General features: G+C 53.2%; 8 protein-coding genes across 8 annotated transcripts; 4 read left to right on the top strand and 4 right to left on the bottom strand.

The window, feature by feature from the left end:
• Nucleotides 1-1,968: 1,968 nt before the first annotated feature.
• COCMIDRAFT_24278 (uncharacterized protein) lies at nucleotides 1,969-3,250 on the top strand (the record flags this gene model as incomplete). The annotated part of the gene is made up of 4 exons (XM_007687376.1): nucleotides 1,969-1,980; nucleotides 2,095-2,167; nucleotides 2,217-2,705; nucleotides 2,763-3,250. The coding sequence occupies 4 exons, from the start codon at nucleotides 1,969-1,971 to the stop codon at nucleotides 3,248-3,250; spliced, it is 1,062 nt and encodes a 353-aa protein (XP_007685566.1).
• Nucleotides 3,251-3,371: 121 nt separating this feature from the next.
• COCMIDRAFT_88876 (uncharacterized protein) lies at nucleotides 3,372-3,527 on the bottom strand (the record flags this gene model as incomplete). The annotated part of the gene is made up of 1 exon (XM_007687426.1): nucleotides 3,372-3,527. The coding sequence occupies one exon, from the start codon at nucleotides 3,525-3,527 to the stop codon at nucleotides 3,372-3,374; it is 156 nt and encodes a 51-aa protein (XP_007685616.1).
• A 2,042-nt stretch (nucleotides 3,528-5,569) lies between these two features.
• On the bottom strand, nucleotides 5,570-7,680 carry COCMIDRAFT_3190 (uncharacterized protein; the record flags this gene model as incomplete). The annotated part of the gene is made up of 3 exons (XM_007687366.1): nucleotides 5,570-6,063; nucleotides 6,114-7,113; nucleotides 7,168-7,680. The coding sequence occupies 3 exons, from the start codon at nucleotides 7,678-7,680 to the stop codon at nucleotides 5,570-5,572; spliced, it is 2,007 nt and encodes a 668-aa protein (XP_007685556.1).
• Nucleotides 7,681-9,339: 1,659 nt separating this feature from the next.
• COCMIDRAFT_89020 (uncharacterized protein) lies at nucleotides 9,340-9,795 on the bottom strand (the record flags this gene model as incomplete). Its single annotated transcript, XM_007687425.1, has 3 exons — nucleotides 9,340-9,402; nucleotides 9,474-9,534; nucleotides 9,617-9,795. The coding sequence occupies 3 exons, from the start codon at nucleotides 9,793-9,795 to the stop codon at nucleotides 9,340-9,342; spliced, it is 303 nt and encodes a 100-aa protein (XP_007685615.1).
• Nucleotides 9,796-10,817: 1,022 nt separating this feature from the next.
• Nucleotides 10,818-14,167, top strand: COCMIDRAFT_3188 (uncharacterized protein; the record flags this gene model as incomplete). Its single annotated transcript, XM_007687365.1, has 3 exons — nucleotides 10,818-10,855; nucleotides 10,909-13,509; nucleotides 13,558-14,167. 3 exons carry the CDS (start codon nucleotides 10,818-10,820, stop codon nucleotides 14,165-14,167), a joined length of 3,249 nt encoding a protein of 1,082 aa, XP_007685555.1.
• An 819-nt stretch (nucleotides 14,168-14,986) lies between these two features.
• Nucleotides 14,987-15,584, top strand: COCMIDRAFT_88946 (uncharacterized protein; the record flags this gene model as incomplete). Its single annotated transcript, XM_007687424.1, has 4 exons — nucleotides 14,987-15,064; nucleotides 15,131-15,152; nucleotides 15,206-15,505; nucleotides 15,556-15,584. The coding sequence occupies 4 exons, from the start codon at nucleotides 14,987-14,989 to the stop codon at nucleotides 15,582-15,584; spliced, it is 429 nt and encodes a 142-aa protein (XP_007685614.1).
• Nucleotides 15,585-16,156: 572 nt separating this feature from the next.
• On the top strand, nucleotides 16,157-18,472 carry COCMIDRAFT_34617 (uncharacterized protein; the record flags this gene model as incomplete). The annotated part of the gene is made up of 6 exons (XM_007687391.1): nucleotides 16,157-16,218; nucleotides 16,274-16,353; nucleotides 16,446-16,478; nucleotides 16,948-17,292; nucleotides 17,346-18,188; nucleotides 18,243-18,472. 6 exons carry the CDS (start codon nucleotides 16,157-16,159, stop codon nucleotides 18,470-18,472), a joined length of 1,593 nt encoding a protein of 530 aa, XP_007685581.1.
• A 1,618-nt stretch (nucleotides 18,473-20,090) lies between these two features.
• COCMIDRAFT_88833 (uncharacterized protein) lies at nucleotides 20,091-21,843 on the bottom strand (the record flags this gene model as incomplete). Its single annotated transcript, XM_007687423.1, has 4 exons — nucleotides 20,091-20,855; nucleotides 20,918-21,131; nucleotides 21,193-21,512; nucleotides 21,568-21,843. The coding sequence occupies 4 exons, from the start codon at nucleotides 21,841-21,843 to the stop codon at nucleotides 20,091-20,093; spliced, it is 1,575 nt and encodes a 524-aa protein (XP_007685613.1).
• Between the last annotated feature and the right edge of the window lie 634 nt (nucleotides 21,844-22,477).

Genomic DNA, 22,477 nt, shown 5'->3' with positions numbered 1-22,477 from the left:
TGCATGACGTGGACAGCGGGGTTTGAGCATATGGATGCTATCAGATGCAGTGTACAATAACCGCAGAAATGGGAAAAGGATGGAGACGTCGCACTGAGACGGCCATGTAGATTTTGCCAAATCAATCCTGGTCAAACCAACAGCTAGAGCCTTGTCTGCCTTGGCTACAGATTTCAGTGTGCTCAGAATCGGTCAGATTCAATCTAAGAAAAGCATGTCGTGCTCAAAGTCTTGAAGATGTCATTCTGGTGTGCTGGCCCTCACATGACTTACTACGATTGGCCCGACGATCCTGTTAAAATAAAATAAAGTATTGATTGATCTAGTGCGCATAATCAGGCCCGGATCGATGCGAGGGCGATTGCTAGGGCAACAGTGGGATGGCATTGCATGCGTTTGTGCTAGTAGAGGTCCAAGCACTTGGGCAGCATCGGTTACCATGCAAGGTACGCGTGATGCCACGGATTGCTGGTTAGAATTTGCCTGGCAAACATGGGGGCACGTCAAAGATTTTGTTATGCTGTCCAGTGTGATGAGCAGCTAGCGAGGTGACAATGTGTAAAGAGTATTTTTCCTTGGTTGTACGGGCAAATGCACCTCGCCGATAGCTGTGTCGGGGTACGAAGAAAAGCTGGTCAAAGCACAAAATGGCGCCGAAGAAATAAGCGGTAGAGTACAGCACACGTATGTAGGTACATGAGTACGTGCCCTGGCTCCCAGGGCTGAGGTACATGAGGGTGAAGGCAAGTGTGGTGTGGCATAGGGCGTAGCTGTGGAGCGCTGACGTTTGTCAGAGGGTAGACATGGACGGGTAGCTTGGGTGGCCTGTAGCCGTGGGAAGCGAGCGAGCCTCAGTCGGGCCGTCGAACTTCTAGAATATGTACTACTGCTTGATAGTAACATCGGGCAGGAAGTATTTTCCCGACGCCTACGTAGTAAGAGGTGGCGTCTGCATGGGATGGGTAGGGAAAATCATGATGGCGCCATGGTTAGGAGCAACATGACGCATTAGGGGTTGGGAGGAGGAGGACGGGTGGCATCAGTTTGCGGCATTTGAAACGCAGCGTGCCAGCTGCATGGAGCCACCCTGGGGGGGAGGCTGTGGGCGAGGAGCAGAAGCAAGCAGCCGGTTTGGGTAGCCATGTAGCCACCATGGGGCGCGAGTCGGGAGTCGGGAGTCGGGTAGAGAGGTAGGGAGGTAGGGAGGTAGGGAGGGAGGGAATGGAGCGGAGACAGTCGACGGCGCTTGATACACCGCCGCCGCACCCGCAGTGAAGACGTCGCCACCTAGCGCCCCACGTGATTGTGCGCCCAGCCGCAAGCCGCAGCCGATGCCAGACCAGCAGGTGCGGCGGGTGCACCTTCTGCATCCTCTCCATCCGCGTCCTCACTGCACCTCCTCCCGCCGCCGTGTGCTTGTTCTGCCAGGCTTCTCTGCTCTTCTCTGGCCTGCACACCTGCCGCTTGTGCATCCCACCGCCTGCTGCTCTGCCTCTCTTTCTCCTGCATCCCCCCTCCACACTCCCACACATACACAGCCTCATCACCCACCCACCACACAGCCGCCTCGCGGTCGTTTTCCGTTGGGCTCACTGCACGCCCTATCGTAAGTCCTGCCCAGCTCCCCAGCTCCCCAGCCCGGCGCCGCCCTCAACCCTGTGTGCTCTGCTCTATTCCCTCACCACGCAACCCACGCAACCCTCATCACCTGCTCTCCCAAAACCCGCCAGCCTTTTAGTCCTTGCCCTCCCCTTATCGACGCGTTCGACTGCATCCTCTAGCGTTTCTCGGCTGCCCGCTCCCCGCTTACTCACCGCCTTTGTAGGCAAAAGCCTCATACTGACCGGTCCGTCCACAGCAGGCTGATCCTCAAAACACACCCACGTCCCATCGTCAACACCCTCGGCCCACCCACCACTTCACCCTCACCACCGGGCCAACCTCCTCAAGGTTGAACTACCTCCCACCATGACGACAATGGTATGCTCTCCCCCCCATGCACCCTCACTGCCTCTTGTCATCACCATTACCACTCTCATCATCACCATGCCCGACAGGTGCATCTCTGCAACGCACCAGGCTGACCCCCAGTAGGATCTTCGCGTCGGCAACAAGTACAGAATCGGCCGCAAAATTGGTAGTGGCAGTTTCGGTGACATCTACCTTGGTGTGTACCAGCCGCGCCCCTCTCAGCTGAGCTGAGCTAACATGTACAGGTACCAACATCATCTCCGGCGAGGAGATCGCCATCAAGCTTGAGAGCGTCAAGGCCAAGCACCCCCAGCTCGAGTATGAGGCCCGTGTCTACAAGTCGCTTGCTGGCGGCGTAGGCATTCCTTTTGTCCGCTGGTTCGGAACTGAGTGCGATTACAATGCCATGGTCTTGGATTTGCTCGGCCCTTCGCTCGAGGATCTCTTCAACTTTTGCAACCGCAAGTTCTCCCTCAAGACGGTCCTGCTTCTTGCCGACCAGCTCATCTCCCGCATTGAGTACATCCACGCAAAGTCGTTCATCCACCGTGATATCAAGCCCGACAACTTCCTCATGGGCATTGGCAAGCGCGGCAACCAGGTCAATGTCATCGACTTTGGTCTCGCCAAGAAGTACCGCGACCCCAAGACCCACTTCCACATTCCTTACAGAGAGAACAAGAACTTGACTGGTACCGCCCGTTATGCCAGTATCAACACTCACTTGGGTGTCGGTACGTAAACCCCCTTTACCCTTTACCCACCTTGCTTCTCGTAGCTAACATTTGTAGAACAATCCCGCCGTGACGACATGGAGTCCCTTGGCTATGTCATGCTCTACTTCTGCCGTGGCTCCCTTCCCTGGCAGGGTCTTAAGGCGGCCACCAAGAAGCAGAAATATGACCGCATCATGGAGAAGAAGATGACAACCCCTACCGAAGTCCTGTGCCGTGGCTTCCCCAACGAGTTTGCCATCTACCTCAACTACACTCGCTCTCTGCGTTTTGATGACAAGCCGGACTACTCGTACCTCCGCAAGATCTTCCGCGATCTCTTTGTTCGTGAGGGCTTCCAGTACGACTACGTCTTTGACTGGACCGTCTACAAGTACCAGAAGAACGCCCAAGCCATCGCCCAAGCTGCCAACCAGGGCCAGGGCGATGAAGACGACAAGGGTCGCGGACGCCACGTCACAACCACGGCTGCTGCAAACGCCGGCACCGCTGCTGGCACCAAGCGCGGACCGGTCAACGCACGCCAGGAGGGCACCGGAATGTGAGTTCGATATATCTGATCCTCGTAAGGGACCCTCTCCTTTGCGTTCGGTGTGATAACGCTTAGCGCGGGGGATGTCAGATGCAGACCTTACTAACCTTGTTCTTTTTTTCAGGCAGCTTCGTTCAGCCAATAAGCGTGGCGGGGACCAGTATGCATCCGGTTACTGATTCTTGATGCGGCTTTCGATTCGTCATCTCAACTCTTGCGGGTCCGCCTATTTGAATTTGGCTTCGCACGCACAACGAATGGGAAATGCGGCACCGCCGTCCTGGCAACATTTTGGACGGCGTCGCTTATTGATCAGTCCATGGGATTTAGTCGGCAGGCATCTGATACAGACCTAGAGGGAGGCACTTGATGTCTCACACCTACTATGGTCATGGTGTCCTTGTTCGACTATCTCGTATCTCTGGAAGCTCGACCCACACATTATCTCAAATTGGCACAGTACTTCAGCTCGCAGACGACATGTTTCAACGATCCTTGGCCAATTGCAGTCAATGGTTCATGCGAAACGTCTTGCGAAGCTCTGCGTCACTGGGCAGCTCTCCGACTGATTGCGCATGTTTTTGTTTGATTTTCACCCCACATTAATTTTCCCCCTGCCCCCTCGTCCTTTGTATGGTTTTTTTTCCAGTAAATTTTCCTTGAGTTTCCCCCCTTCGGATTTGGCTGCCAGCTTGTGGGGAGGTAAAGCTTGAACAAAGGGGACGAAGTTAAATTGTATCACAAGAAGAATGTATGGGGGTGTGAAGCTTGGCTGGCAGACTCGAAGGGACACAATGGATGGGGCGGGCTAGAGGTGTGGCGTGGCTGTACTTCATTGAGAAGACAGCTTCCGGTGGTGAAAGGGGGGAAGAAGGGAGAGAAGACCACTAGCTTGCTACCATTGTGCTCGGAGACGGGAAAGGGGACGGGTGGATGCGTGGACGGGTGCCGTGTGCGTTTTTGTTATTAGTTTGCGTTGCTTTAGAAATGTATGTTTTCCTTATAAGCTTGTTCTCAATGATGTGAAAAGTGAGTGATGTGGTGAGTGATTGATTGATTGATGGATTAATTAATTCGCTAATTGTGTGATTGGTCATATATTATGGTGGTGTTATTGTGTAAATGCTGATTTCGTATTTCGTGTCACGGTGTCATGACTGTTATTCTTATCATGATTTCGTGTATTGGAGCAAATGTAATTACTAATAAATCTGATGCTTCCTAACCCCCCCTTTACCTTTTTCCATATATCTTGTCGTGATTTTTTTTTTCAATATGATTACCGCCTCACTTGAGTAATATCATTAAGTTGTTGTTGGGGTGAGTTTAACTAACTGATTGATTGTATGTTTGTGATGCTAGTTTCCATGTCACACACACACACATACAGCGTTATCATTGTCCGTCATTATTACGCCGAGTATGTATCAGGGCCAATAACGGCTGATTTATCAACAAGTCCGGTCCGTTCATGGTTCCTCGGTCTAGTCTGGATGCTGTGTCGTGGATTTTTTTCTCTTTCTTTCTTTCTTTCTTTCTTTCTTCTTAAATCAGATTCTCTCATCTATTTTTTTTTCGATTCGAGTGATCAAAAAAGATCGCAAGTTGAGTAGAAAGACTAGTTGGTATTCACCAGAATTAGGGTTGGATGCTTGGTTAGAACATGGCAATGAAGAAAGAAAAAAGGCAACAGTGATGAGTAAATTATGTGCATTGATATCAAGGTTTGCGCGTGCAACTACTCTCTCTGCAGACTTTCGATGCTCAGCAAGGAAAATAAAATGGATAGGGTAGGCCTGCCATGTTCTCCCATCTACAGGATAAACATGTCTTTTCTTGTAGCGGATGAAAGATAAAATGAGGTATGTGGCTGGTTTGATACCCACCTAATCTTTCTCTCTACCTCTCAAACCTTTTCATCATTCAACAAAAAGGCCGTGGGTAAAAAGTTATCATATGTCTTGCTGCATCCATTAATAACATGGAGAGAGATGTTGAGCAAATCCGTGTGTTGCTGGGTATATGTGCATTATCGTGTATCCTGACATTTGCTTGCCAAGATAGTTCCAATTCCAGTTCCAGTTCCATTGATCGGCTACTGCACGTGTACGTATAGCCTGTACCAGTGTGTAACGGTGGCTCCGGTCCGAAAAAGGTTTGGCCTGTCAGACGGGCCGGTATCGCGTACCATCTCACCTGTCGCTAAAAAGCAGAGATGAGTGGCGATCACGTCGTGGCGGGACGAATTCCAAACCGGACTTGTGCCATGAGTGTTTCCAAATAGAGTAATTACCAAGTGTAAGAGTCGAGCCTAAAATCATTTCACATCTCATCATTCGTTCTCAGTGGTCGGGCTGGGAGAAGCTTCGGTCTTTGGTTGGGTTGTTGTCTCCGGTGCTGAGCCTTCGGATTGACATCTCTTAAGTGCAGCCAACTCTTTCTTTAGCGCATCCATCTCACTGTCCTTCTTGCTAATCAACTCATCACGCTCTGACACCTCCTGCTTAAGCTGCTTGATGTACTCGATTGCACTTTCAACCTTTGCTGCCTTTGAGTTGTTGGAGTTTTGCGCGTTTGTCTCTGGGCTCTTGGCGTCGGAAACGTTACCGAACCGTGGCGAGGGAAGAAGAGCTTGCATTTCTTGCAGAGCTGTGTTGATACGGTTTCTACGGCCTTGCTCCGCAATCTTGTGCGAGGTGCGTTTTGAAGTAAGGTTCGTTGATAGTGACGTGGGGTAGACTACACCGGGGACCGTTGTGCCATCGAGAATGTTCTGATAGTTTGACTTGGATGCAAGCAGTAGAGCATGAGTATTGTCAGTGGTGCCTGGGAACTGTCAGATCAGAGTATACTATCAATGCGAGCAATACACTTACCACTGCCGCCGTCTGGTAGCAAAGGTTTTATGCTGGGCGAAATCTTAGGCATCAATGCAGGGCTGACAAGATGGGAGCTGACGCTGTTTCTCTTCTTTGGATTGCGTGCTAGCTTTGCATCTCTCCTACTGCTTGTCATTGAGAAAGCTGGACTTGTGGGAGTGGACATGGCGTCAAGCATGGGGCTAGGCCGGCCCGACATGGCTGCGCCAGGCGTGCTCAAGGGGTTCAGTTTGGGTGTCTTTCGCGCAGACAAGCGAGGTGTACCGCTATCATCGTCTCGAATCGCCGTGTCTGACCTTGACAAGCTCGGCCTGTCAAGAGACGCCTCCGGTAGGGTGAGGTCCTCTAGCATTGGCGGTGCTTGCTCAGAACCGTTGAAATCAGGCGATGGCTGTATGCGCATGAGAGAGGCCGGGGTGGCTGGAGTGCTACTCTGGCTGCTGCGTTGGGCCATGACAGCAGGTGAAGCTGTTGAAGAGCCAGGCTTGGGCGGGGGTCGCATTTCTGAGAGCATGGGTTCAGGGGAGATGGAGTCAGTCTCTGAGCTTTCGCGGGTGCGAGGCGCATCCAGACCCGCGGAAAGTGGATGCCGGGAGCGCGCATCTTGCACGAGGTCAGTGACGTCTTTTGGTAGAACAAGCGAGGAGCCGTTGGATTTCCGCCTGTTGGGTTTTACAATGGGAGACTGCCGTACACGGGCGTTGCCGCTGGCACGCGTTGCACCTCTTCTGTTTGCAGCTCTCGTGTTCCTTCTTCCCTGTTCTTGTGATACAATTGCAGGCTCACCCAGCATGTCCATGTCGAGATCAATGGGCGAATGGCCTGTAGAGCTCTCGGAAGCAGTGTTCTGCGGTGGTTGATGGGCATGTTGTTGGCTCTGAGCAGTCAGTGCGGGTGAGGTGAGCGGGCTGAAGTAGGAGCCAGCCATAGCAAAGTCCGGAATTTGGAAGCGTGTGTCATGGGGCGTGACTGCAGGCGATACAAGGGGGGTAAATGTCTGTATAGAGTCAGTGGCCGAGGCTCAAGGTGGGTTTTCCACTTCCAAACATACAGCATCATCTTTGCGCATGTGGTACCTCTGATCGAAGAGGGCTTGCTGCGACTCGACCTGCTGGAGATAGCGGTTGGGGTCGCCATGAATTTCAGTGCTGTTTGGGGTGGGCGGCACACCCTGATGTGGGCGGTAGAGTTGGGCGTGAGGCTGAGGGTAGCCTTGGGCCGTGTGCTGGGGGACGCCATAGTCGAAGAAGTTGTTTGCAGGCTGCTGGGAGAGGCCATGAGGGGAGATATTGTGGGCTTTCTGGGCGCCGTTTGGGCCATTGTGATAATCTGGGGCGAGTTGTGGGGGAAACTGGTTTTGCAGGTGGTGGACGTTGAGTGAATCGGTCAGATCGGCGAGTTGGCTCCCAGTTGAGGCGGGCCCCTGGCTGTTGTACCCGTCCATGTTGAAGTCGAGATCGAGATTGTCAAAGTCGATGAACTCTGCACCGGCAAAGTTGTCCTGGGACGTGTCCATGGCGAAGTGGTCTGCAGCAGCCCAGGACTGCGCAGCCGAATTGTTCATGTCGTCGCCGTGGGAGTAGAGCCCAGGGAGAAATTTGGCGGTCGCGAAGACAGGTGGGTGGGGCTGGGGCGGAATTGGGACCGGGATGATTGCGTCTTGTTCACATGTGTCGGCAGCCGTGGGAGGACGGAGAGACGTCCTTTTTCTTTGGCAGGCACAGGCGCGGACAGGCGCAAGCGCAGAGAGCACAACAAGTCGCGGTCAGGAACAGGAGCAAATTCAGGAACAGCGACAGAAAATCGGCCTACCTGTCAAAGCTGGAAAGGCTGCACGAGAAGAGGCCGGGTGGACGAGGGCCCCCACGGGAATTTGATAAGAATGGGGGGCATATGCCGCCCGCGCATGTTGACTTTGGACTCGGGCGCGGGTCATGACCAGTTGCTGCAGGTGGGCAGCCAGAACCTGGGCCGGCGTCCTCAGCCTATAGTCGTCGCCATGTGCCGCCGGCGAAGGGCGCCGCAGCAGAGACACGGCGCACCTGACGCCGGGCCCTGGCAATGGAGGGAGTGAATGTAGGCCCATGGCTGCTGCGAGGGTGAGGGAGAGGGTGTGCAGATGACGGCTGCCACAAATGACTCGCCCTGGCCACCGGGCATGCAGCTGCCAGATCATGCACCGATAATTATAGATGCAAGACGGCCATTGTCAATAGTAATACTACTACTACTACTATCCCACGTCTCAGAGGGCAACTGCAACACACACACACACCTGGACAAGACTGCTGCTCGCATCGCTCGCTCTGTGGGCCATTTACAGTGCGCTGCTCACTGCAACGTGCGGCATTACTCAACCAATAGGCAGCCCCCTCGCTGCCATTCTCCTCCACGCCCACTGTATGGATGCTCTGTGGGCCTCTTTTCCTTCCTTCCATCGCCTAGCCGCTTCCCAGAAAATCACGGCTTTCTACACAGTACTGTGACTGTGTGCGCACCAGGATCATCACTGCGCAGTGGGTGCTGGAGTATGCACGTGTTCTTTTTTTTTCCTCTCTTTCTGCCGCGTATCCAACCAGGTACAATTGCTTGTCTTTTGCATGCTGGGACCGGGGCGCGGCGTACCCAGGGCTCACTGCAGCGCTGATGGTGAGCTTGAGCAAGCTGCAAGCTGCAAGCTGCTGCTAGTCGAGGGCAGGCGCACCTTGTTAATCTCCTCGGCTATGGCCGCCCCATTGGACCTGCCGTTTTGGGCCTCTCTGGCGCGGCACACTGGCAACAATGCGCTTCTAGGGACAAACAATTGGGCAATTGCAATTGCATTTCGTTACAAACTAGACGAAACACCTGGCCAAGGGTAATTACGCGAGCGCTTTCATCTCGTGATTGAAGAAAAATAAAAATAAAAGAGAGAGCCCCCTAAGCACGCCGGCATGGCCGACTGGAAAAAAAAGAAAACGGAAAGAGACCGTCCGCTGCGCTGCACGCTCCAGCCAGCGGCTCGCTCCGCATCAGAGTTTAATGTACACATTGGGGTGAAATGAACATGAGAGACCCGTCCGACTGTCCCGCTTCCCACGACTAACTGCGCAAACACGTTGCGTCTTTTTGGGGGTATTATCGACCTTTGTCCGGAACATGGGAAAACAAAACACTGTGCCGTAGAAACCGACCCCGCAGAAACGCCGTTAATGGACATGACCATCTGCATCTCGATCGTGGTTTACATTACGGCACAGCAGCCGTTGCTCTGCTGTGGCGCGTAGGGATCGTCGCGCTTGTCGATCTGCACATAGATATCAGCATGGCTGCGACAAAAAAAGTGCAACACGAAGCGCAGGGCGCGCGTCCACTTACCGTTCCCCATCGTGATGGCACCATCCAGTCCTTGGGCTCCTTGTCCGTGAAGGCAATCAGACTGCGACGCCGCTGTTAGCTACTGCTACTACATGTGTGCTTGTTGAATGTCGCGACGCTTTGTCGGCTGGTGGTGGACCTACTCTAGTGCAGCCTCGGACACGGGTATCCTGCGTCGTTCCAGGTCTTCTCGCAGGCGCTGGTTGAGCTCGGTGAGACGTCGCAGCTTGAGCTCGGCCATGCTCTGCTTCTTGGTCTTGCCATCGCCGCCCGTCCGTATCTCGTAGGGTGCGGCGACCATCATGGTTGGCGTGGCGGGCATGGCGCGCGTGCGTAGGTATTAAGCTGTAAAGGCAAAGGGAGATGGGATTCGTTGGTGTTTTGGTGGTTGTTGTGGTGGTGGCGGGCGGGTATTATGGCGATGGGGGATGGTGCGGCGTCGTCGTATACGGCGTAGACAGGAGACAGCAACAAAGGGAGGGGGTAAGGAGCGAGGACGGCCAGCCGGGTGTGAGCCTGCCGCCAGATGTCAGCGCGATGTGGATGCTGGAGATGCTGCGACGGCGACTGCAACGGCGAGTGCGGTGTCGAGGGCTGACGAAGAGGGTGCAGAGATGGGCGACAGGTGAAGCACGGGATGCCAGGAGAGGTGGTTGGAAGATGGGCCGGCCATCCCCTTGATGGGCCTGTTCGTCGGGCGCTGTCCGTTGCGGCATAGCGCCATATTAGGTTTGAGTACGGGGCTAGAGCCTGCCTGCCCGCCTGCCCGCCTGCCTGCCTGCCCTGCCCGCCCTTGCTGCTTGGCTTACCTGGTGCATTGTCCCGCCTCGCCGATTCGGACGCCTCGCTCTTGCTCTCGCTTGCCCGCCTGTCTGCACCGCCACTAATCAGTAGCCGGCCTGCTGCTACGGGCAATTCGGCCTAGCATGTATTGTCTCCTCCCGCCAAACAACAAACAACCACAACAACATCCGCTGCACCGCGCCCGGCCCATGCAGTGCACTGCGCATGGCTCGTCTGCCGGCTGCGTCCCGAGGGGCTCGCTCCCCGCGTCTGTGTGATAAGTAGAGTCCCTCGACACGCCAGGACCGCGCGGAGCCGTTCGCTGAGCGCCGTCGCCTTGCATGTGCGGGGACGACGGCCCTGCTGAGGTGCCGGCACATCACTGGCGGGTGCTCGCTTACCTCAGCCTACCACAACCATTTTGCAAGCGGTGACTTTGCATCGCAGCCTGTGAGACCCGCACCGCCATCCCAACCTCCAACGCTCCCGGCTGCGTCGCCTGCTTGCTGCAAAGCCTATACAGCCCGTTGTCCTGGGATCTGTGACATCGACCTGCCCAGCATGGCGCCTCCACCCCACTCCAAGCCGGAGAACACTCTGTGCGCCCCGCCTCAGACTCGCTGCAGAGGCTGCCCCAGCTAATACCACGCAGTAAACGAGCACAGGAACTCATCGGCGTCGACCAGCACCAGGCCGCCCTCCAGCTGCTCCACGAACATGTCACCTCGAAGCGCACCCGCAACAGCCCCATCACCTCGCTCGAGCCCGTCATGATCCTTTTCGTCGAACTCTGCGTCGATCTGCGCAAGGGCAAACTCGCAAAGGACGGCCTGTACCAGTACAAGAACACGGCCCAGAACACAAACGTCGGCACAATCGAGACCGTCTTCAAGCGCTTCATTGAGCTCGCCGAGCAAAAAGTCACAGAGGCCCAGGCAAAGGCCGACGAGGTCCAGTCCTCGCTCGAGCCCTCTGACGACAAGAACGTCGACGACCTCGAGGCCACTGAGACGCCAGAGTCCATCCTCCTGTCCACCGTCTCCGGCGAGCAGTCGCGCGACCGCACCGACCGTGCCATTGTCACGCCATGGCTCAAGTTCCTGTGGGAGACATACCGTACCGTCCTCGACATCTTCAAGAACAATGCCCGCCTGGAACTCATGTACCAGTCAACCGCCCACCAGGCCTTCCAGTTCTGCTCCAAGTATGCCCGCAAGACCGAGTTCCGCCGTCTCTGCGAGCTGCTCCGCAACCATCTCCAGAATGCTGCAAAGTTCTCGTCGCAGATGCACGCCATCAACTTGTCCGACCCCGACACTCTGCAGCGCCACCTCGACACCCGCTTCCAGCAACTCAATGTGGCGGTCGAGCTTGAGCTCTGGCAAGAGGCTTTCCGCAGCGTCGAGGACATCCACACGCTTCTCAGCTTGAGCAAGCGACCAGCCAAGAACATCATGATGGCCAACTACTTTGAGAAGCTGACCCGCATTTTCCTCGTCAGCGAGAACTACCTCTTTCACGCTGCTGCATACAGCCGCTACTACAATCTCCTGCGCCAGTCCGCAGCCGCCGTTGCCTCTGGACAGAGCCCCAAGAAGGACAACCCAGCCGTCACAGAAGCCGACATGACCAAGGCTGCCTCGTTTGTCCTGCTGTCAGCCCTTGCCATCCCCGTCATCAGCACCTCGCGCTCTCGCGGCGCCCTTGTCGACGTAGATGAGGCTAGGAAGAACAAGAACTCGCGTCTTACCAACTTGCTCGGCATGTCGCAGGCCCCTACTCGTGCCATCTTGTTCAAGGACGCTCTCAGCAAGGGTCTGCTTAAGCGTGTCCGTCCCGAGATCCGCGATCTCTATAATATCCTTGAGGTCGACTTCCACCCTCTGTCCATTTGCAAGAAAATCTCGCCGATTCTGTCTCAGATCGGTGCTGACGAGGGCATGCAAAAGTATGTTGGCCCGCTCCAGCAGGTCATCCTCACCCGTCTCTTCCAGCAATTGTCCCAAGTATACGACTCTGTCGAGATCAAGTTTGTGCTTGGCCTCGCCCAGTTCCCTGAGCCCTTCCACGTCAGTGCTGGTACCATTGAAAAGTTCATCATGAACGGTTGCAAGAAGGGCGATCTCGCGATCCGCACTGACCACGCTACCGGGGTCCTCACTTTTGATTCGGACGTCTTCTCGTCAGCAAAGGCCATGCACCCTGGTTCTGGTGCGGGATCAGCCGAGACGGAATCTCGCTCCGTGCAGCGTCTGCAGAGCACCCCTGCTGAGATTGTGCGCTCTCAGCTTACCCGTTTGGCCAAGTCACTGTTCGTGACCTGCCAATATGTTGACCCTTCGTTCAACGGAGACCGTCTGCGCGCGAAGGAGGCCGCGCTTGCACGCGCGAAGGAGGGCGCTGAAAAGGAGCACCAGGAGATTCTCAGCCGTCGTGACATCATCTCGCAAAAGAAGGAAGCTGCACTCAAGGCCCAGCAAGCCAAGGAGAACGAAGAGCAAACCAAGAGGCTCATTCGCCAGCAACAGCTCAAGGATGAGGAAGCTCGCCGCCTTGCCGAGGAGCAGAAGCAGCGTGCTGAGCAGCGCATCAAGGCTGAGCAGAAGCGCATTCAACGTGAGGAAATGGAGAAGCAGATCAAGGAACTCAAGGCTACCACAAAGGTTGACATTGAGCTTCCGGAAGATCTCGACGATCTTGACTCCCAGAGGATCCGTATCCTCAAGCTGCAGGCTCTTGAGAGGGAGAAGAACCAGCTTGGCGAACAGCTCCGCATTGCCGGCAAGCGTATCGATCACCTGGAGCGCGCCTACCGTAAGGAGGAGATCAAGCACCTCAAGACTGATTACGAAAAGCAACAAGAGGAGGATCTCGCAGCTTACGAGAAGGCAAAGGCCGAAGAACTCAGGGAAGCCGAAGAAAAGCACAAGGAAGACGTTGCGCTTAAGCACCGTCTGTCAAGATTGGTAACCCCTTACCAGCAGTTCGTTTCCACCGTCAAGCAGCAGCGCAAGGCCGAGTTCGAGAAGCGCCAGAAGATTGCACAGAAGGAACTTGAAAGCAAGAAGGCCGCACGTGTCAAGGAGGTCAAGGAACGCATTGCAAGGGAGAAGAGGGAGCGCGAGGAGGCCGAACGCCGCCAGCGCGAAGAAGAGGAGCGCGAGAGGGCTGAAGCTGAGGCCAAGGCCAAGGCTGATGAGGAGAGGCGCGCACGGTTGGCCGAAGAGAAGGCGAAGAGAGATGAAGAGCGAAAGTCAGTATTACCATGTCCTCTTCACAGTCACACACTAATATGTCGCAGTGCTCTTGCTGAGAAGGCTCGCCTTCAGGCACAGCGTGAGGAAGAGGCCATGGCGAAGCGAAGAGCTGCCGCTGGCGCTGGTTCCGGCCGGACCTTTTCTCGCGAGCCGGCTGCTGACGCTCCTTCTTCCAGTGGTCCACCAAAGATTCAACTTCCTGGCGGCAAGCCCAGCTGGCGTGAGCGTGAGGCCATGAAGGCCGCTGGTCAAGTACCTCCTGCTGCCAGCACATCCCCCGCACCTGCAGCAGCCTCTCCCGCCCCCGAGGCGGAAGCGCCCAAGAGGGGTGGATATGTCCCACCGGCGCTGCGCCAAGGTGGTGCTCCAGGTGGCGGATGGCGCGAGCGTGAGGCAAGCGGTAGCGGTAGCGGTAGTGGCAATGCTGGTGGCAATGCCGGTGGCAGCGGCCGATTTGAAGCTTCTCGCGGTGGAGACCGATGGGGAGACAGGAAGGCCTCTCCTGCTACCACTGGTGGTTATGTTCCCCCTGGTGCTCGCCGCGATGCACCAGCTCGTGAGGGCGAAGGTGAGCGTGAGTCGAGGCCTGCTGCTCAGGCTCCAGCCGCATCCACTGGTAAGTATGTACCTCGTCACTTGAGGGATCGCCAGTAGAGGAGGATGGGAAAAAGCTAGGCGTTCGTTTTGTTTCTACGCTCGTTATGATTGACAACTGGTCAAAAGCGGGTACAGGACGGATATCATGGCATGGACCGGGAGTTTGTGCTTCTTAGAGTGAGCGGTCACGAACATGCGCCCACAGTATGTAGTTTTGTTTTGTCTGGTCTTTCAATGCATTTGCACTGTTTCTTCAAGACTTCGCACCTTTGTCCTTGATCAGTCTACTGAGTGTCATCGTCATTGGACCTTGCTGACATGGCCGGGGTTTGTGGTAGGCATGTTGTGGCAAGGGGATGGCGATTAGAGATCGGATGATGTCACATCATGTTGCCAGTGTATCATTATACTATGTCACTTCCTTTTAGGTACTCTTCTAGACTACTATATTACGAAATTCGTAATCAAGCAAAATCTGTTTCAGATTTTATTCTATCATATGAAAAGTAGCGTCCAGGAGTGACAGACCTATACAGTAATGGTTTGTAGTAACGGTGTGCTATACATAAGATTGTACGTGCAACACAAACCACCGCCATAGTTGTAGCAAGTTCTGCAACAACGAGCAGAGGGAATATGAACCCAATCTGAGTACGCAAGCCACCGGAGATGCCTTGGATTGCATCGCCTATGTGGCAGGTTTGGCTGGTGTTCATGCAGGGCGGTTGCATGCACGTGCATTGCCAACAGCTCGCCAGACCAAGAGCAACCAGTGCGCCGGGCCATTAGTTCGCGATAGCCCCGCCATCGATCTCCAGCTCTTGCGCAACCAACCTTCGTCCTGATTCCACATTCACATCCACATCTACGCCCAAGATGCAGTCGCTACCCGACGCGCGATCGCAGAGCTTTGAGGAGCTGTACGGCCCTCCCGAAAACTTCCTAGAGATTGAGGTAGGCTGATCTGGAGCTTCCATACCCGTGTGACTGCAGCCTCGCTCACATTTGTCGCGTGCACAGGTTAGGAATCCTATGACGCACGGTAAGTCGAGGCGCGTAGATATTGTAAGAGCGTGCATGCTGACAGGACTTTAGGAGTCGGCCGTGGCATGTACACAACCTACGAAATTGTAATGCGCACCAACATTCCCGCCTTCAAGCTCAAGTCGTCGACGGTCCGCCGCCGATACAGCGAATTTGAAGCCTTCCGTGATATTCTTGAGCGAGAGTCGGCGCGCGTTACTATACCACCTCTGCCAGGCAAGGTCCTTACCAACCGCTTCTCGGACGACGTGATTGAGCACCGACGGGAGGGACTCCAACGGTTTCTGCAAATAGTAGTCGGCCATCCGCTGTTGCAGACTGGCAGCAAGGTACTTGCGGCATTTGTGCAGGGTGAGTTCAACAGCACATGGGTGATAAGAGCGGTGACTGACACCTGGCAGACCCAAACTGGGACAGGCATGCGTGGTAGACGAGTCTAAGCAGGTCTTGCTGGCCAGTAATCATCGACAAATATCATGTTTTGCTACAGACAAATTCAAAGGGACAATCTGGAGCAGTAATGGATAATGTCCTCATTTTGGTTTGCCGCATTTTCTGCGTTACGGAGCGACGAGGCGTTTGGGAAACTGTTTTTTACTCGATTTTAAGCAATGGGAGAATATGACGAGTAATCCGAGAATGCGACAGACTCCTTTGCTGTCTTTGCGCGGATCATAATCCCTACCTTGTGTACCTCGTATCGACTTCAAGTAGCCCTAATACATGCTCTTATGCGCACTTGCCCATCACCCCGTGAGCCCCCCCCACGTCTCTGGGCGCGGAGAGAGCCGTCCAGAACCAATTGCAGAGGAAAGTGACAGCTGCCGTCAATTTCTCCGCGCAGCGCTAGCGATGCAATGAGAAAGGCGCGGGATTTAGTCATAGCAAAGTTTTTGGCGCAAACTACCTCGGTCTTGCATGCTTCTAACCCCGTCGTTCTGCATCTCCAATCTATCCATCTTTGACTTTGATCGCCGTTTCACATAGTGACCGTTTTCCGTCATGGGTATGCCATCGCAGCCGGCGTCCAACGCCATCATCTACCTTACCCTAGGCGCTTTTTTGTGAGTACATGTAATGGCCCTTGCGGGTACGAATCATACTAATCTCACAAACCAGGGTCTTGGGATGCTTCATCGCATGGCGGTTGCGACACCAGTCTAAGACTGAGTGGCTGTCTAGCAACCGCACACAAAAGGGTCAGCGCATGCGACTTCCCCAACTCTGCGCAACCGCGCAAAGCAAATTCCCGCTACTTTCCGTTGCAAGAAATCAGCTAACAGTCGTGTAGGCATTCCGCTCGCTTTCAATTTCATCGCATCGGGTGAGTGCACTCGTGCACCTGTGCTTTGCACATGAAGAGCAGCGGCAGTATCGATAATTCACCATCACGACGGCTCTCCCACGACAGTACGATGACGTCGTTGGAGCATGTGCATTTTCGCACGAAGAAAACTTGAAATCCTCCAGGTTCGTATTGAGATCTCTCGCAGAAGCCTGATCTCATGACTGCTGTCGCTCAAGAGCCTATTTACTCGTTGCGCAGTTAGGATGAGGTCAGTCTTTTGTGCGGCTACACTGCGGGCGCCGAACCGAGGCTGGGGTTGTTGCATCAAAGATTCTCGTAATCTAGGATGTGTTGACTCCAACCAAGGGAAAGCTGAGAAGTACCGTAAGAACTCGATCAAGATAATACTTGCGTGAGGAACGTGCTGCCGCTACTCCCCCTACACAATCCCCTCCCCCCCCCCTTATTCATGCGTAAAGCTGACCTAGGCTTCCCTAACTCACAGCTCTCGGATCGGGTATCTTGTTTACTTACCCTCAAATTGCCACTATCGCTGGTGTGCAGGGTCTACTGATATACGCGCTATCTTCGTCTCTGCCGCTTCTAGTCTTTGGTGCGCTGGGTCCCATTATCAGGCGCAAATGTCCAGAAGGCTTCGTCTTGACCGAATGGACCAGACAACGGTATGGCGCTGTTGCCGGCATATTTCTCAGTCTTTGCACGCTCATCACCATGTTTCTATACATGGTTGCTGAGCTTTCGGCACTGCAGCAGATTGTGACTCTCTTGACTGGGTTGGATGGGCTTCCAGTGGTCATTGTCGAGTGTGCCATTACTACCATCTATACTTGTAAGATTGCGGTGGTATCGAGATGAAGAGGGGAGGCTGACAAACGATGGCAGCACTTGGTGGCTTCAAAGTTTCTTTCGTCACGGATAACATCCAGGGTGCCATGGTCATTGGCCTCATCATCCTAGGAGTAATTGCTGTCGGTGTAGAAACCGATATTGATCGCTCGTTGATTGATCAGTCTAGCTACCTCAAGCCCAGCTTGTTGGGATGGCAACTCATCTACATTCTCCCCGTCGCCATTCTCACCAATGACTTTTTCCTCTCAGGTTTCTGGATGCGCACGTTTGCCTCCCGTACAGACAAGGACCTGTGGATTGGAGTCTCGCTCGCCAGCATGGGCATCCTGATTATTCTCACGTTGCTCGGTGTTGGTGGCATGCTTGCTGCTTGGTCTGGTGCTTACACTATTGGCGACTCAGCTAACGGCTCGCTTGCCTTCTTCCTTCTCCTCGAGAAACTACCTGCTTGGGTTGTAGGTGTAGTCCTTGTCATGACTATCTCGCTATCTACCGCTGCGTTTGATTCTTTCCAGTCCGCCATGATTAGCACTGGAAGCAACGACTTCTTCCGCAACAAGCTCAACATCTGGGTCATCCGGGCTTTTGTTGTAGCACTTATTTTCCCCGTCGTTGTCGTTGCACTGCGCAGCCCAGATATTCTGCAGATCTTCCTGATCAGTGATTTGGTCAGTGCAGCTGTTGTTCCTTGCCTAGTCATTGGTCTAAGTGAGAGGTTCTACTGGTATCGTGGATTCGACTTTGTGGTTGGTGGACTGGGCGGTATCTTCACAATCTTCCTATTTGGACTTGTGTACTACGATGGCGATGCCACGCTTGCTAGCAAACTGCTCTTGCTTGAAGGTGGACTGTATGCAAACGACTGGAGCGCCTTTGGTACGTTGCTGCTAATTCCTTCAACACACTGACGGTTTACTAATTACAATATAGGTGCTTTCGTAGCTGCACCAGTTGGTGGCCTTCTCTGGGCTTTTGGCGCTTGTGCTCTTCGCATCAGCTTCCTTTGGGCAAAGGCCAAGGTTCAGGGCCGCCGCTTTGATGCCTTTGACCGACCTATTCCCCGATCTTTCGACCGACCTGGTGCGTTTGACAACCACGACTCTGATGCTGTGCTGGAGGACAGCACTGTCCAGGCAGGTCACAAGGGAACGTTCTTTTAAAGCCAAGGAAAGCAAGTGTTGCAAGCGAAACCGCTAGGGGTTTGTTTGAAGTGAATGCTAGGTTAGAAGCAAGAAAGTTGGGGAATGAAGTTTTGAATTTGTGAAGGGATATGTATGGACGTGGAAAGGGGGGGGGGCGAGTAGAAAAATCGTGAAGCAAAATTAAAGATAACATCACTCTTTTACAATTAAATACTACTAAATTCTGAAACCGGGCTCAACAATATATGTAAACTGATATATCTCTTTTTTTCTTCAGCCGAGGCTTGAAATAGACGAGACATAATACCACCCTTAGTTCCAACATCTTATTATACTAAGACCAGCTTCCCCTGCCTTTTACTAGTCATCATCCTTCCCACATATCATCCTTGTTCGACCTCTTTTTCTTTTCTTTTCTCCGATTGGTGTTTTTCTACACCAGGCTATATAAACCCGAGAGACCATGACAAGAAAATAATCGGTTCTGCGATTCAAAAAGCGGTAACACGACACGCATGTGCCAAGTAAAGTAAACCACTTTTTTTTTTACCTAACTTACTCAATCCGGCAGTTGGAAAAGAAAAGAAAAAACTTCTTGCAATAGTGTCCGTGGGGGAATGCAACGCTCGTGGATACCCACCAAGCTTACCTTTTTTATTTTCTTTCTTCTTCTCAATTCCCCAAAGGTTCTTTGCAGGCCATGGGGATGGAAATTTGCTGTTTTTTTTCCCCCAAGGGGTTTCCACTGAACGGTGGGGGTTATTTGGGAATATATATGTTTACGCAACTGCGTTTGGGTGAGTCCCGCGGTGGAGATGGGCATGGCGGTCTTAATAAGTGACGGGCTGGATGTCTTGAGCAGCGCGGTTGCAGGTGCGGTGGGGATGGATAAAATGATTGTGTTCTTCTTGGATATTTGGAGGGTAGGGGAAGAGAGTGGGTTGGATGGTTATGCGATGGTCGGATTGGGTTGGGGGGTCGAAGTGGGGTTCGGCACTTTTTGGTGTGTTCTGATACAGGATATGAGGTTGATGACTTCGTTATGCAGTGCAATTCTGACAACACTGTATATTATGAGGGCGCTGTCGGAGTAATTAGGAAATAGTGCAAAATAGTATCTTCCCTTGAAATTTCACGCGTGATGTCGACATTAGTAGCATAAATTATTTAGTATTCTTTGAATGACGAGGGAGAAAAACCGATGATGAAGGAGATATTCAATAAGATGTTGAACTTCTGGACTTGGATATTGCACCTGAGATCTAGGAACTAAACGATTGACATAAAAGAACTATACTTGCTGCACTAGTGAGCGGGCTTTTGCTGGATGCTTTGGGATCAATGCTAGTTTGGTAGAGATTGCGAAGCTTCACCAAAAGCCGAATCTGGGACAGGTTGTACCCCCCTACCCCCAGAAAAAAAAAGAAAGATATCACACACAAATAACAGCAACGAATATTTACGAAATGCTCAGCCTTGGTGGGGTAAAGAGTGTAATTTACTACAGATTACTGAAATAATACATATGAAACTAAAGGATTTGGATCATGGGCAGCTCAAGCTGTCCACTCATCAAGAAATCGTAAAACCTCATCTGATCGAACTCGTCCTACTCTCCAAATGGCATTTCATGTCTTCACTCCACCTTGGCAATCACGGTGTCGCCTTGGGGAATAGTCTCACTCTCCAGACGAGCCCTCGAGAGCCAGCGAACATTGGGAACACCGCGCTTGGTGCGAGCAGCGACAATCTCGCTAGCAGCTACACCTCGGGCAGTGACGTTGCTTGGAGGAGCAACGGGATCAACAGGTGCAGTTGTATTCAACAGTTCGGCTAAAGAAAACAAACCCGTTAGTAATGATGTCTTGTATGCGTTACAAAGGGTAAGTGGTGGAGTAGACTTACCAGAAGGAGCCCAAGTAGTGTTCAAGTTATCACCCTCAAAAATCAACGAGCTAGTAGGGCCGCACTGAGGAGGATCAATGAAAACACCAGTCTGGGGAAAGGGATCCAAAGGACCCCACAGGTTGCCGTTCTCATCAACACCAATGCCGTTAGTCAACCACGGCATCTGGCTGAAATCATTGGCTGGCGGAGCAGTTCCAGGGATGACTTGCTCGCCGTGGACCCAGACGTTGATAGGCTGAACATAAGTACCAGCCAAAAGTCCGTTCTTGGTCGTGCGTGTCTTGGGCACACCGCTGATTTCCGCGACAACCCGGTATTCGCGTGCGTAGCCGCCGAGGATATCAGAGCGGTACTCGAACTTGTTTTGCTCGTTGCGGCCGCCACGGAGACCCATTGTTGCGATGATGCGGTCGGTGACTTTGCCGGTGCAGGGGTCGGTGTCCATTGCGTAGAGGGCTACAGTGGTTCGTGGGTTGGATGCGAATCCGACGAACTATAATGGCCTGTTAGCGGCAGGAAAATGGGACCTTTTGGGGAAGGATATTGGGAACTTACGCGAGACTCTGCGAGCTCGGTGTTGGGGTTGATGTTGTCGATGCCGAGGAGACCGAGTTCCATGCGGAGGTAGACAAGGTCACCCAGTGTGGTGATCATGACATTCTGAGCGACAATGCTGTAAGCGATGACTTCGTTGCCACGGCGGATACCCGAGAAAGTGACAAAGTCGCCAACGAGGAATGGTGCCATGGAAAGTGGGTCTGGGACAGAACTGTGGGCTGATAAGCATCCATTCAATACTGCGCCACGAGACGCTTGTGCATCGGACTTACAATGTACCGGAGCCCTGGAAGGGGCGGTTGGTAGATGGGCAAAGCGGGTCAGATGTGTTTCTTGGGATACACATGGGGAAACCTGAGAAGGAAGAAATGCTCGGGCTCTCATCATCAGCGGTAAAGAAAGGTGCTTGGGTGTATCCAATGGAGAAGACGGCATTAGGGTCACTGATGCGAACAGTGGGTCCAGAGACAATCTTCATGGTTCCCTCAGCAAAGTTCAAAGACTCGATGAATCCACTGCTGAGTCCCTCGAAGAACTCGTAGGCAATGACTTGGGCTGCAATAGGCTTTCCGTTGATGAAGTTTCCAATGACCTGTTCTTGAGATTAGCTACAAAGAACATGAGTTTAAGGTTCAAGGGCAGCATACGTTAACCTCATATCCCAACATGGACTGTTTGTCTGCTGTGAAGTCCTTCCAAGGAACCCATGCGGCAGGGAACTGGACTTGAAGGTTCTTGGGGACTTGGATATTGAAGCCATTCACAGTGATGGTTCCTCCCGAATTGTAGGTGTCATCAGTGGCAGTTGCATCTTCGAAGCCTCCCTGAACAAACAGTGGAGCGTCTTGTGCGAAGACATTGCGAATGAACAGAAGAAGAGGGACGTAGAGAAACAACGTGAAGAAGAGATTGTTGGGTGCCATTGCGAAGTCTGCTGTGGAACTTTGAAGCCTTGACTTTGCTGATGCTCTCAACACCGGTCATTTCACGTCCCTTTTATATTTCATGCCTCCTCCCAACCGTTGCCCAAATCGACAGTTGAACATAGGATTTCTTCACAGAAAGGAGTCGAGTACATGCCAAGCAGTGCTCAGTATTGCCTCAACACCACCTCGTGGAGTCGTTGCCCAGGAGCTATACTGCATTTCACTACCCACCGAGATTTTTTCCTTTTTTCAATAGTATGGGCTTGTCTCTGCAGGAACCCGGCCGCCGTGTATGCGAGTGTAGTCTTTTACAGAGAACTAACGTGATGGACCCACCAGGTCTTCACCGGACGCCCCTAATGGCAACGAATCCTTGCATATAGCTGAACAGCCCCCAGAATAGCTATTTCTGGGGCATTCTGGTAGTCAGCGGACGGCGTGTGGTCCGTACTGCCAAGGTTGAGCCAAGCGAGCGGACCGCGAGGCTCGAATGCAAAAGTGCCATGTCGGTGGCGGTTCTGCAGGCCAATATGCCGAGGCCCTGGCGATAATCGAGAAAGTACTCCGAGACATTGTCGGCGTGAGACTGCATGTGTATTAGTGTACGATAGTCTCAGGCCACGGCCATGTG

Source organism: Bipolaris oryzae (assembly GCF_000523455.1).
Source record: "Bipolaris oryzae ATCC 44560 unplaced genomic scaffold scaffold_29, whole genome shotgun sequence".
NCBI classification, from domain to species: domain Eukaryota; kingdom Fungi; phylum Ascomycota; class Dothideomycetes; order Pleosporales; family Pleosporaceae; genus Bipolaris; species Bipolaris oryzae.
Note: the sequence above shows the minus strand (reverse complement) of the source record. Positions and strands in the feature narration are given on the sequence as shown.